At 35.1% G+C, this 13,311-nt stretch overlaps 1 protein-coding gene and 1 long non-coding RNA gene across 2 annotated transcripts; both read right to left on the reverse strand.

Moving 5' to 3' along the window:
- Positions 1–2,430: 2,430 nt before the first annotated feature.
- LOC145795984 (uncharacterized) lies at positions 2,431–6,933 on the reverse strand. Its single transcript, XM_082880937.1, has 6 exons — positions 6,792–6,933; positions 5,352–6,145; positions 3,880–4,778; positions 3,516–3,779; positions 3,287–3,377; positions 2,431–3,198 (listed from the first exon to the last, which is right to left on the reverse strand). The coding sequence occupies exons 1-6, from the start codon at positions 6,931–6,933 to the stop codon at positions 2,431–2,433; spliced, it is 2,958 nt and encodes a 985-aa protein (XP_082737063.1).
- A 4,687-nt stretch (positions 6,934–11,620) lies between these two features.
- LOC145794714 (uncharacterized) lies at positions 11,621–12,852 on the reverse strand. Its single transcript, XR_014334637.1, has 2 exons — positions 12,726–12,852; positions 11,621–12,165 (listed from the first exon to the last, which is right to left on the reverse strand). It is a non-coding gene; the product is annotated as an uncharacterized LOC145794714 (long non-coding RNA).
- Between the last annotated feature and the right edge of the window lie 459 nt (positions 12,853–13,311).

The raw sequence follows: 13,311 nt of genomic DNA on the forward strand, positions 1-13,311 counted from the left end.
CGTGAGTGTCTTCTTCCGAAGCCGACCAGTCTTTAAGCCAGGAACCATTTTCCAATCTGCAATAACATAAGTAACACTATATACATGAACTAGACAAAAATAAGTCCGCTTGATTATTGCAGACAAAAATAATACATGAACTAGACAAAAATAACACAATAACAAAAATAATACATGAACTACACCATTTTCCATTTTCCATTTTCCTATATACATGAACTACACAAAAATAAGTCCGCTTGGTTCATGCATATAGCAATAAAGAACTGTTTGTAGTTCAAGCACGTGTCCGTTAGTGGTTCATCAGAGGTGCTTGAGCTCTGCACCCAGCTTTGATGACAGTGGGAAATTTTACTGCCCTTTTTGTGCATATTCTCATGCAATTTTGAAGTACTTTGAAGTCAAGAAAAAGGCGTCTTTAGCTAGGAAAGATCTCGCTGCTTTCATTGGATTGGAGAATGGACATCGGGCAAACAAACTTTGTAAGAGATTTCTTAGATCAGAGCAAAATCAGTTGAGACGAGATGACAACGTGAATGGAAACAATCAAACAAACTACAATGGAAACCATGTAGATGAAGTCAATAGTTCTCAATACAGAGAAAATGTAGAAGCTAAGCAACAAGCAGAACCTTCAGTATCAGGCTTTAATGGCAATCTATCTTGTCGAGAAGGTGGTGTGACCGTAAATGATGGAACACTTGCGGAGACACAACAGATTGATGAACGCTCTGGTTCTAAGCTTCATGAAGATAATCCATCTTGCAGAGACGCAGAGATTGTCGATGTGACCAAGATACTTGCTGGAGATAGAAAGCAACAGGAAGTTTTACAACAACCGATTACTGATTCAACCCAAAAAGCTGCATGTCCACCGAATGCTGACGCAGAGGAAAGTTCTGAAGAAGAAAATGATTAGTATTAAATTGGTATTAAAATGATTAGTTCTGAAGAAGAAAATGATTAGTATTAAATTGGTATTAAAGTTCTGAAGAAGAAAATGATTAGTATTAAAATGCTGCATGTCCACCGAATGCTGCATGAAAAACGTACAAATCTCGGGCTCTATCAAATTAGTATTAAATTGATTATATACCATGTGTTGCTTACTGTTGCTTGGCACCAAAGGACACGAGAAACCGTTGCAAAAGCACTTCAAATAGGATATCGTCCTACAAATCAACAGTAGACAAGTGTTTAAATGGATGTAATGGACATATTTTGTGTATTCTATTATGTAATTTGAATGTAGTGTTTGAACGAATCTGTTTTATTATGGATTGAACAATCATAACCTGGAGCATTTTATTATGAATCTGTTTGAATGGATCTGGAGCATGACAGATTGAGCTTTTAGGCAGATGCACAGAATGGATTTGTTTGAATGGATCTGTTAAAAATCTGGAGCATAACAGAATGAGCATTCAGGCAGATTCACAGAAGGGATTTGTTTGAATGGATCTGTTCAAAATCTGGAGCATAACAGATTGAGCATTCAGGCAGATTCACAGAATGGATCTGTTTGAATGGAGCATTCAAGCATACAAAATCTGGAGCATTCAAGCATTCAAATTCACAGACATACAAAATCTGTTATGCTTGAATGCTCATTCAACATACAGATTCAGCATTCAAAATCTGGCCCATTCAAAGACATTCAAAACCTGGAGCATTCAAGCAGATTCATAGACATACAAAACCTAGAGCATTCAGGCAGATTCATAGATTCATAGACATACATTCAAAACCTGGAATATTACCATAAAATATAACCTGGAGCATAACAGATATATACATTTCAGCATTCAAAATCTGGCTCATTCAGTCACATTTACACACATAATCTGAACCAAAACCTGGAGCATTCAAGCAGATTCATAGACATACAAATTGAGCATTTAAATCTGGCCCATTCATAGACATACAATGACAGCAGCTCCTCTTCGTGAAAAAATGACATCTTTATTTAAATACTTTAACATCTCCATTACATCCCAACCTTCACCAATCAAAACATCTCATATCTAGAATTAGCCCCCTCAGAAAACATTCTACTTCACACAGTAAGCAGCAGTTAGATACCAAAGCTACACCATAAACTTCACTACCAAAGATACACCAAAAATGCCTCCCACTACATTGTGGACAGCAAAGGCAGGGCAGAGATAAACCAGAGGAAAAAAACATAGAATGGCAGAGAACAAAAACATGAGTCCAGGGACTGCACTTCTGCACTGAGTGGGTACACCCACAGCAAAACTCCACCCATTTCAGTTTCGATTAGCTGCCTTAAACACACATTGATTTCTGAGTTTATTGACATTGACGAAGACAGATCCCCCTTCATTATTTTGAGTTTCCTTTGCATTTGTGCACCAATTGAACATTCACATTGCTCAAATTATGGCATGAACTAAAGCACGACCAAATTCAAGATTCTATATCAACATCTGTATCAAAATCACTTTGTAGGTCATATTCTTCGTCTGTGTCGTCACCCTCCCTCATCAATCCATCTTCATCATCACAGATGAAGGCATCATCTGTAACACCCTTGGCTTCTACCCCTCTGACAGATTGCAAAACTTCCAAGGGAATAATTTCATAATCAATATCATCTCGACGCAAAGCCACATCATCATCAATAGCCATAGTAGGTACGACCTCGGTGGTTTCTTCTTGTTGGAACGCATCATCAGGTTGTACGACATCCATCTCCGGCACATCCCAAATTCCTCGATGTTCAAACTTTTCAACGACTCTCCAACTGGTACCTAATTTGGTGTCATTAACATAGAATACTTGTTCAACTTGACTTGGTAATACAAATGAGTCATCTTTGTACCAACGACTTGTTACATCAACTGTTGTGAAATGTGGCTCTACACGCATAGTTCTACTACTACCGCTGTTAAACCATTCACATTGGAACAATACAATCCGACGTGTGAACAAATAGTTCAGTTCCCACACTCTGCACAAGTGTCCATAGAAGTGTATCAATTGCCCTTCATGCTCCCCTTCCACGAGTAATCCACTATTCTGACTTTTCCGACGGTTGTCACGGTCGATAGTATGATAACGGACACCATTACAAATACATCCTGAATATGTGTTCACTAAGCCACTAGGACCATTGGCTAATGACCACATATCATCAGTTGCTTCGGGGGAATGTTGGCTCCGCAATTCATTCATCTACATGAAGAACATGTGTCATGTTACTAGCATGCGTAACATTTACGTAATGTACGATCTATGGTAGGATATGAGACTACTAGCTTACATGATCTTTGAACCATTTAGGAAATTCTTTTCGATGTCTGTTTTCGATGTCGAACGCACCGGCTCTTTGGTGTAACAAGTTCTTGTGCTCCCTAGTTACAAGAAATGCGATTCAAAAACTATTTACTAAGATAAAGACAAATCAATTTACAACAAAAACATTATAAATACGTATGAAGGATTCATACTCTACGTGTTTATCCACTTCTGTGCTGTTGTGTAGGACAAACCAATGAGCCAACTCGCGTTCAGCTACGGACACATCGGACGCCCTTGTCATTAGACCAAAGGGACGTACAGTTTGAGTGAATACCGCCAACCCTAGGCCACGGTCACCCATGTCATAATTCCTTTCTGGGCGGTTAAACAATGTTTCAACTCCATCCAAATACATTGAACAAAATGTTGTACATTCTTTGGAAATGTAAGCCTCGGCAATAGAACCTTCAGGATGAGCTTTGTTGGCCACAAACCCTTTTAGACGGCCAAGCAACCTAATTTTGCAAGCATCATAACAATGTTATACTGCAATATTTATATCAGCAGTAAAGCATTAACTTAAATTTGACAGTAATATGAGGGCTGAGTTAATACCTCTCAATTGGGTACATCCATCGATATTGCACTGGGCCACCAAGCATAGCCTCTCGAGGCAAGTGAATTGCCAAGTGGACCATGACATCGAAGAAAGCCGGCGGGAAAAGCATCTCAAGCTTACAAAGTATGAGTACGATTTGTTCATCCAATTTATGCAAATCTGAACGCCTCAATGTCTTTGAACACAATTGTTTGAAGAAATTTCCCAACTCAAAAAGTGTCGTTCCAATTTCCTTATTCAGGTAGCCACGCATCCCAATTGGAAGAAGTCGTTGTATAAGGACATGACTGTCATGACTTTTGAGTCCAGATAATTTTCCAGCTTGAGAGTTTATGCAATTGGAGATATTTGCTGCATAGCCATCAGGGTACTTTATTGATTTCAAGAAATCACAAAAGCCTTCCCTCTCTTTCACCGACAATGTGAACAATGCGGGAGGCTTCTCAAAGGACCCATTAGAACGCCTCTTCAAATGTAACTCTTTACGTATTTTCATGTCCTCCAAATCTAAGCGTGCTTTGTCCGTGTCCTTGTTCTTTCCATCTACGCTCAAAAGTGTCCCAACGACATTGTCACATATGTTCTTCTCAATATGCATGACATCAAGGTTGTGTCGAAGCTTCAACGTCTTCCAATAGGGCAAGTCAAACATAATGCTTCTCTTGCTCCAATTCAAATTTTGATGTTCATTCCTTTTTCGTTTTCGATTTTGTGGGTGCTTCCCATACGGCTTGTAAGTCCCAGAATCAATTTGCTCTAGTATTTGGTCCCCCGATAACTCCAAAGGTTTGGACCTATGCTCCGTTTGACCATTGAAGAGCTTACTTGTTCGCCAAGTGTGGTTCTCAGGCAAGTGGCGACGAGCACCCATATACCCTATTTTACTTCGTAATCCCTGAGACGATGCATTATTGTTACAATTAGGGCAAGCCAAGTAACCCTTTGTACTCCACCCTGACATGTTACCGTACGCAGGGAAGTCATTTATGGTCCACATTACCGCCGCATGCATTCTAAAAATTTGCCCGTTCGATGCATCATATGTTTGCACACCATGCTCCCACAAATTCTTCAATTCTTCTATTAGTGGTTGCAAGTAAACATCAATGTCTCTTCCAGGAGCCGATCATCCGGGAATAAGCAATGGCATCATGCAATATGGCTCTTTCATGCACTTCCACGGTGGGAGATTGTAAGGCATTAAGATTACGGGCCACATGCTATACGATATGCTCATATTCCCAAATGGATTGAAACCATCTGTTGCCAGCCCTAGCCTTACATTTCGACAGTCATCAGAAAACGTCGGATGTTGCTTATCAAAGTCCTTCCATGCTTCACCATCGGCCGGGTGCCTTAATATGTCATCATCCACACGCTTCTCATTGTGCCATCTCATATCTGCGGCTGTTTTTTTGGACATATACAGTCTTTTCAACCTCGGTGTCAAAGGAAAGTACCGCAATACCTTGTGTGGAATCTTTTTACCACCATCATCGTTCAACTTGTATCTACACGCGTCACATGTAGGGCATTTCTCCAAATTAGCACTCTCCTTCCAAAATAGTGCACAATCATTCTTGCACGAATGAATTGTTTCATATCCCAACCCCAAGTCACGTAAGAACTTCTTAACATCATAGAGTGTCCATGGAACTATTGGATCACATTCTGGTAGAATGTCCTTGAATACCTGCATAACCATATCGAATGACTTGTTGCTCCATTTGTTGTACACCTTCACATGAAGCATCTTAATGACGAATGATAACACAGAAAACTTTTCACATGTCGGGTGAACTTTGCGTTGTGCATCTTCGAATAACCTAGTGAACTTATGCAAATCCTCCCTCTCCAAACCATTAGGTTCCTCGTCGGTATGATCATCCATAAGACCACTCACATAAATTTCTTCCAACATAATAGGCAATTCATCCATGGGCGGATCATCGATATCTGTCATACATTCGCCACTACCTCCATATTGGTCATTTGATACACTAGGACGAGACACGGGAACATGTTCCCCGTGATGCACCCAAGTTAGATACGAAGATGCCATGCCTCTTCGGATCAAGTGCATCCACACAACTTGTCTGCTATATTTTGTGCCATTAATGCAATCGACACACGGACACCTAATTTCATCCTCTACGCCTAAATTTGCCGTAGCAAAATCAAGGAATGACTTCACCCCTTGTTGATACTCTTTACTTGTCAACCGATTATTTATCGTCATCCAACTCTTGTCCATTTTGTCACCTACAACTCACACAAACATTAACCGAGGAAGCCATGAGAACACGCATTTCAAGTTGAGATAGATTAGGTTGTTTTTCATTCACTGTTTGGCTTGTCACATAAATCTCTTTTAGGGTGGAACTTTATGACACGATTAGTTCTAAAACAAGTTAATTTAAGAAATGACCCGTAATTTTGGACCACTACATAGCATAACTAGTAGAGCACTAGTACTAGTGAAACTATATGGTCAATGATAGAATGATATATCAAAATAATGAAAACCATGTCATGCTCTTATTACAATGAAACAGGTTAAGAGTTAAGCATGACTTTTATACCACTTAAACTCAGATTTGTTTTCTTAACATGAGAAGAATGTCAAAGCCATAGGCTTTTTGACGCTCACAAATCAGAATAGCGAGGGAGGGCCAATTGGAGAAGATGATGGACGAAGGAGGCTGCAATGGTTGACGACAAGGCTATAAAGGTGACGGAGCATTTTACAAATAGCATACTTACCGTGGGAAGTTAAAACTCCAAAATCCTATACATGCAAGTTTAAGTACTACTAGTCCTGCACTAACAGTGGCCACAAACATATATTATAATATGTGACCTAAAGCAGCTAATAATTAATATCCATTAAAAAAAAAAAAAAACCAACCTGAATGACAATCCTGTGCTATAGGATTACCATTACGGGTAACTCCACAGAGTAGACCAGCAAGCTCTAGCAAGCAGCCTGGTTTTGGGTAGTTGGCAATGATGTATGTACCGACAATGAGAAAAGCGAGTGCAAACACCATAGAAAAGAAATTTTTAATTAACAAAGTTAAAATCCCTCATCTTGTTGGACAGTACAGGTTTGTAGGAAAGACTTGGATGTGAAACAAAAGTAAGAGGATGTCAACTTCGGGTACAAATCAATTGAGCCAAAGAGTTGTTTGGTGCAGAAAATCCCTATTCATAAGTCCAAGATAAGCATCCCTTGTACAGTAATATGATTATATAAGTATATTTCAAATTACCACGTTGTCATGCAAAATGAAATGTTCCATTCTTCACACCTAACTGTTGGTATTAATATAAAAAACTACCCATGGTACATATCAGCGGTTCACCCCTAACTGTTAGTGTTAACATAAAAAATACCCAAGCTACATAATAGCAGCTGATCAGAGGATGACTGGATCTTCACTAGCAAACAATTTCCTTTAGCAATCAATATGCCTTAGTTAGTTGAAGAATTTATGTTAGAAAAGCAAACTAACCTCACATTGCCTACAACAGAAAACATTATTGTCATGTAAGATTGATGATCCACCATTTAACCAATAGAAAAATGCATTGCCACAGTCCAAACCAAATTAAAATTAAGGCTTGTATCCTATTCAAGTGAGATAGACTACATAAATCATTTTTCACTATTCTACTCTATCAATGTTTGTATACTTGATTAATTATACAAATTCACATGGATTACATAATATGCCAAAAGTACTCTTTCACTTGAGCTAACATATGTTAAAAAATGCCATATGTTAAAAAATGGGTAATACTAGAATGAAGATGCCAAAAGTACTCTTTGCCCTAGTTTATGTAGCAAATGGGTTGATTCACCCCAAGCATTGCCCTAATTTTTCATTTGAAACACATTTCAATAACAATGCCCTAATTGAGGGCATTTCGTACTTCATATTCTGTGTGTTTTGACACACACACACACACACACACACACACATATATATATATATATATATATATATGTAGATATATATATATATATATATGTATATATGCATATATATATATATATATGTATGTATGTGTGTGTGTGTAAACAGAGACAGATAGAAACTGAGGCAAATCGAGAGGGAGATACAAAGAGAGGGAGAGACAGATGCGAAATTCAAACATACCTGGGAGGGAGTTCGGGGGATGATCCAGTTCGGGGGAGTTCGGGCGATGGAGACTATTCCTGTACAGAAAAGGGCAGAGGCGTGAGTGTACATATGATTTGGGAAAATAATCCAGTATATATGGAATCAATGTTGTGAATATATGATTCGTGTGTGTGTGTAAACAGAGAGAGAGAGAGAGAAAGAGGGAAACCGAAAGGCCGTGTGAGATGTTTAAGAAATGGAGAGGGAGATACAGAGAGAGAGAGGGAGATACCTGTACAGCAACTCTTGCGATGGAGACAGAGCAGTGATAGAGGCAGGAGTGCGAGAGGGAGGGAACTGGGATCCTTTTGCAATGCAAATAGAAGAAGTAATATTCCCTCCACAATTTCGTGGGACGTTTGGCGACCAAAATGAAATTAGTCGCCGAAACTAATTAATTCTAAAGCAACCTTTTGGCGACCAAAATTTTGGTCGCGAAAGGTATAAAAGTGAAATTTTTTTTTTTTTTTCCTTTTCATTCGACAAAACAAATCGAAAAATTATAATTTTGTTCTAAAATTTCAAAAAAAATTCGGTAAAGATAAAAAATAACAAAAACAAATAGTAAATAAAAATAGTAAAATCGAACCAATGAGCAAATCGAACCGTAACATAACAAATATATTAAAATTATATTTAAATAAAAATATAAGTAATAAAATTTTAAATTATAAATATTAAATTATCTTAAATATTTGTCCTAATATTTTTTTCAAAATACAAAATTTAAAATTTTTTTCAAATACATAATTTAAAAATTTTCCCTATAATTCAATATTGTAAATATTTTTTTAAAAGACTAATACTATACAAATAGAAAAATTTATTGTGAATTTCTTATTTTAAAATAAATTAATATAAAAAACAAATTTATTTATAATAATCATATTATCGCATTATTGTCAAAATTTATTTATTAATTTTAAAAAATTTTTTGGGTGGTATGAATTAGAATAGAGATGAGATTGAGAAGTTTTTTTTCTTCCACAGGACTAATAAAAAAATAAAAGAAATCAAACACAAACTCAAACACAGGGAAGCCTTCAAATTGGTCCCAGATTTGAAACGGTCAACTGTGATCAAGATTTTGTCTGCTTTTGTCTTTCCAACTCTGTAATTCACTTCTTTCCAATACATAGGTCGATTGATATATACATATATACATATATATATATATATATATATACACATTTCCAGAGACACATGATTTTCATTTTTCTTCTTTTTTCTCTTCTCCAGGATCCCCAAATTCCTCATATATATACACACACATTTGCAGAGATATATTAATAGTGAAACTCACAACTGTTATGTTGCTGATAAAATCCACCCTTGTTCTGAGAGGCTTTATGAAATGCTGCATGAACTCTTTCTACTGATGAAGGGAGACACTAATTTTACAGATTTTGAATATTTTATGTAATCAGTACACTGCATTGTGCCTAAGTTATGTGGTGGTGCAACGGACGGAGTGAATTCAAATATAAGAATATTTGAGATTAAAGAAAATTGACTTATTATCTTCTTTAATTCAAGCTGTCATCATCAAAATTAAGGTCAATTAACTGTCATAATATTATCATCAGGATTGCCTCTAGTCTATAAAAGTGGATCAGGCATGCAGTGTTGCTATAGACTAAATTTGTTTTGGTAGTCAAAACTGGTCGCCAAAAATGTGTTTTCTTGTAGTGTTGTTATATAACTATTTTCCCAACTTTGAAAATATTTGTAGAAATGGTGTGGTGCAACCACAGTAGTAGTAGTTGTGGTGGTGGTGATGTGATGATAGTTATGAGGTGGTTTGATGATGTGATGCGGTGATGGTGATAGGATAGTGGTGACATAGACGGTGGTAGCATTGGGAATGATAGTGAATCTTCATCTACTAAGGCCTCTTTTGTGAAGACTAAAAAAATCAAAAATTCAGTTTTTAATCTATTTTCGGTCGCATCATTCTCTTTATTTTTAATCTACTAAGGCCTCACGGTAGTAGTAGTTGTGGTGGTGGTGATGTGATGATAAAAGTTAGATAAAGAAGAGAGATAGAGAGAGAGAGACAGAGATAGAGTGATGAGCGAGAGAGAGAGATAGACAACGTGGCTGCTAAAAGTGTATTTTCTTATAGTGGATTGATAAATCGAGAAGGAGCTCGATAAATTAAATTCATCAGACTGACCTGTAACTATGCCTTTAAATTTTTGCAATGTAAAACTATCGACAAACAGCCAATAACAAGTTGCCCATTTTAGCATACCTTTCGCGTGAGGGCCCAATTATTAAAAGATGTGTTCAACCATCAAATGAAAGCTGTCTACTTCTTCCATCTAAAAATAATAATCTATTTTCAGAATTTAATTTCTTTTTATAATACAATTATTACATTTTAAAAATATTAATTTTTCAAAATTACCTTTTGATAGTGTATTTTTTTAGACATATCAATTGTCATAATTGTACTTTTTGTATTATTAATGGACTAGCGTATGCCCGTGCCTGAAGGCACGGTATAAATAATGTTAGGACTATAATATAATTATAATCGCAACACTATTTAAATTTAAGATTAAAATACAATTATAAAAATATATTTAATAGACTATACTCTACAATTCCAAACAAATCAAATATTAAAAAAATTAAATATCAAATAATGCACACCTTTCAATAATTTTTTTGTTGGTAAACCATAACAGTAATAATTTTTCTCTGAATTTTATTTGTCATTTTTTTTAGTCTGTTGCAATTTGTTTCAACAATTTAAAAAAATTTTAAAAAAGAGGAGGAATTTGCTTGAATCTGAGCCTTGAACACATATATGAGCTCAAATCTTTTTTTTTTCTTTTATAAAAATTAAAAAAAAAATAAAAAAAGGCCTCAGATCTATCTTACTCTCTTTCTCTCTTATCTGTTGAAAATATCTAAGCAGCAAATAAAAAAATGATAAAAGAGAGGACCTCTCCTGTGAAGCAATTCATCAAGCATTTAGTAGACAAAGGAGAATAAGGTATATGTTGATCCAACTTACCAATTACCAATATTGCTTAACTAAACAAATTAAAATCACAAATCTAACAGAGAAGCAGCAATAAATTGTAAGCAACGTAAAATTAATTTTTATTGATACAATAGTCAAAAATAAACAATTTCTCTAAAAAGAATATTACTATATAACATTCTAATAATTTAATATAAGACTTATTCCACACTATATAAACAACGTAAAATTTATTATTTAAACTAATATATTAATTATTTGATTTTTTTTTTAAAGATAAGGATAAATGGATTTATTTTTTTCCCACAATTTACATTACTTATTTATTCATATGTATAAAAACTTATTATTTCATATTTTCTCAATCATATATTATTTTCAATTTTTATTTTCGAGTCATTAAATTTCTAATTGATGCATATTTAAAAAATACAGGTTAATATATCTTACATAATTACAAAAATGTAAAAATAAATAAATATAGAAGTAAAAAAATCAAAATAAAAAATCTAATGGCCTTCCAATAAATTACAATTTTTGATAGAGAATGAAAGATTAAGAAATCATTTGACAATAATAAACAATTCAAACAATCTCTCATTTATTACACCTAAAATTAAAATTAATCTTTACTTGAATGGAGAAATTATTATACTAATATAATTGATGATTTGACAAATATTTTTCTGATACAGTAGAAGAGGCATGATCCACCATAAAGCTACATGACTCTGATAAGTCAAGATCAATGTTTTTAACTCCATTTGTGATTGCAGAACTGATCCACTGATCAATGTGAAGAGCAGAATCCTTGATCAAGGGAAATTGGACAACAAAAGAGCCCACTTTTGTGCCTTTGCATCATTGGTGCATAAAGTGATTGACCCGCTTTATAAACTTACACCTCTGCAGTTTCCTATCCAACTCGGATTGACAATTAGATATGCTATTGGAGTAAACAATGCTCCCAAGTATATTAGCAGAATCAAAATAGAGGTCAGCATGATCAATCCAAATGAACTGCCATCGTTCTGATAGGACGCTAGTTCTCACAGCCTCTTTCAATGGCAGCATAGAAATGATTTTGGAAAGAATCCCATCTGGTAGTTGAATTTGGACACACATAAGTTAAAAAAATAAGCATACATCTGTAATTTTACTTAAGCATACATCTGTAAAAAAATCAATATCAGTACAGATTTGGGTTTTGAATTTGGACACACAAAAATTACAGATGCTTGCTTAACACATATATTACTTAAGCCAAATTCAAATACCCAAATCTTTTTATAACATATGTTTGTCATTATAAAAATTCAAAATTCCCAAAGCATGTTTTACTTCTTAAAAATGGATTCTGCACTCCATTTTTACTTCTTTAAGCATGTTTTTTATAAACAAATGTTTTTTACTTCTTATAAACAGATGTTTTTTACTTCTTATAAAATGGAGTATTTTTGTTCGAAAAAATCTGCTCATTATAGAGATATTATATTCCGTAATATTACTTCTTATGGATTGATGCTCATTATAAAGATGATTTGGGATTAGTAATATTTTATAAAGATTCAAAAACAGATTCAAATATTACTTATCACCACCTTTATCTGCATAAGCAATCAACAATGAGAACAAAGAACAAAGAGAACAATGGCAATACCAGAAAACCCGAACCAGAAAACCCAGAAAACCCAGCAGCACAAACCCATGAAATGGACAGCTCAAGAAAACCCAACTGTCGATTCAGTTAAAAAATGGAACAACCTCTCAGACCCATTCAAACAAACACTTAATGGGTGTGAAGCCCTGGACTGAAAAAGAAGATTAGAATCAAAATGATAAAAAGAAAATCTGAAAGCAAGAAGAGATAGCAAGAATTAATCAGAACTAACCCATGAAATGGACAGCTCAAGAAAACCCAACTGTCGATTCAGTTAAAAAATGGAACAACCTCTCAAACCCATTCAAACAAACACTTATTGGGTGTGAAGCCCTGGACTGAAAAAGAAGATTAGAATAAGAGAAAGAGAAGCAAAATGATAATCAGAAAATCTGAAAGCAAGAACAGATAGCAAGAATTAATCAGAAGTGATAATTGAAGATCGCAAGAACAATTGAAAAGTGATAATCAAACAACAGAGCAATTGAAGCAATGGGTACGGAGAGAAAATAATAATTAAAAAATTTGAAAAATCAAACAACAGAGTGATAGAGACCACATTTATTTATGATCGCAAGAACAATTG

The sequence above is a fragment of the Camellia sinensis genome, chromosome 7 (assembly GCF_055761805.1).
Source record: "Camellia sinensis isolate YWXY chromosome 7, ASM5576180v1, whole genome shotgun sequence".
Lineage (NCBI taxonomy): Eukaryota > Viridiplantae > Streptophyta > Magnoliopsida > Ericales > Theaceae > Camellia > Camellia sinensis.

What these genes read in the sequence shown, in the direction of transcription:
- LOC145795984 (XM_082880937.1), bottom strand. Translation starts at nt 6,933, where the DNA reads ATGGTGTTTGCACTCGCTTTTCTCATTGTCGGTACATACATCATTGCC. An exon ending in GTAAAAAGATTCCACACAAG is followed by an intron (nt 4,779 to 5,351) that starts GTATTGCGGTAC and finishes GCATCGTCTCAG; the next exon opens with GGATTACGAAGTAAAATAGG. An exon ending in CTAAATGGTTCAAAGATCAT is followed by an intron (nt 3,199 to 3,286) that starts GTAAGCTAGTAG and finishes TTCTTCATGTAG; the next exon opens with ATGAATGAATTGCGGAGCCA.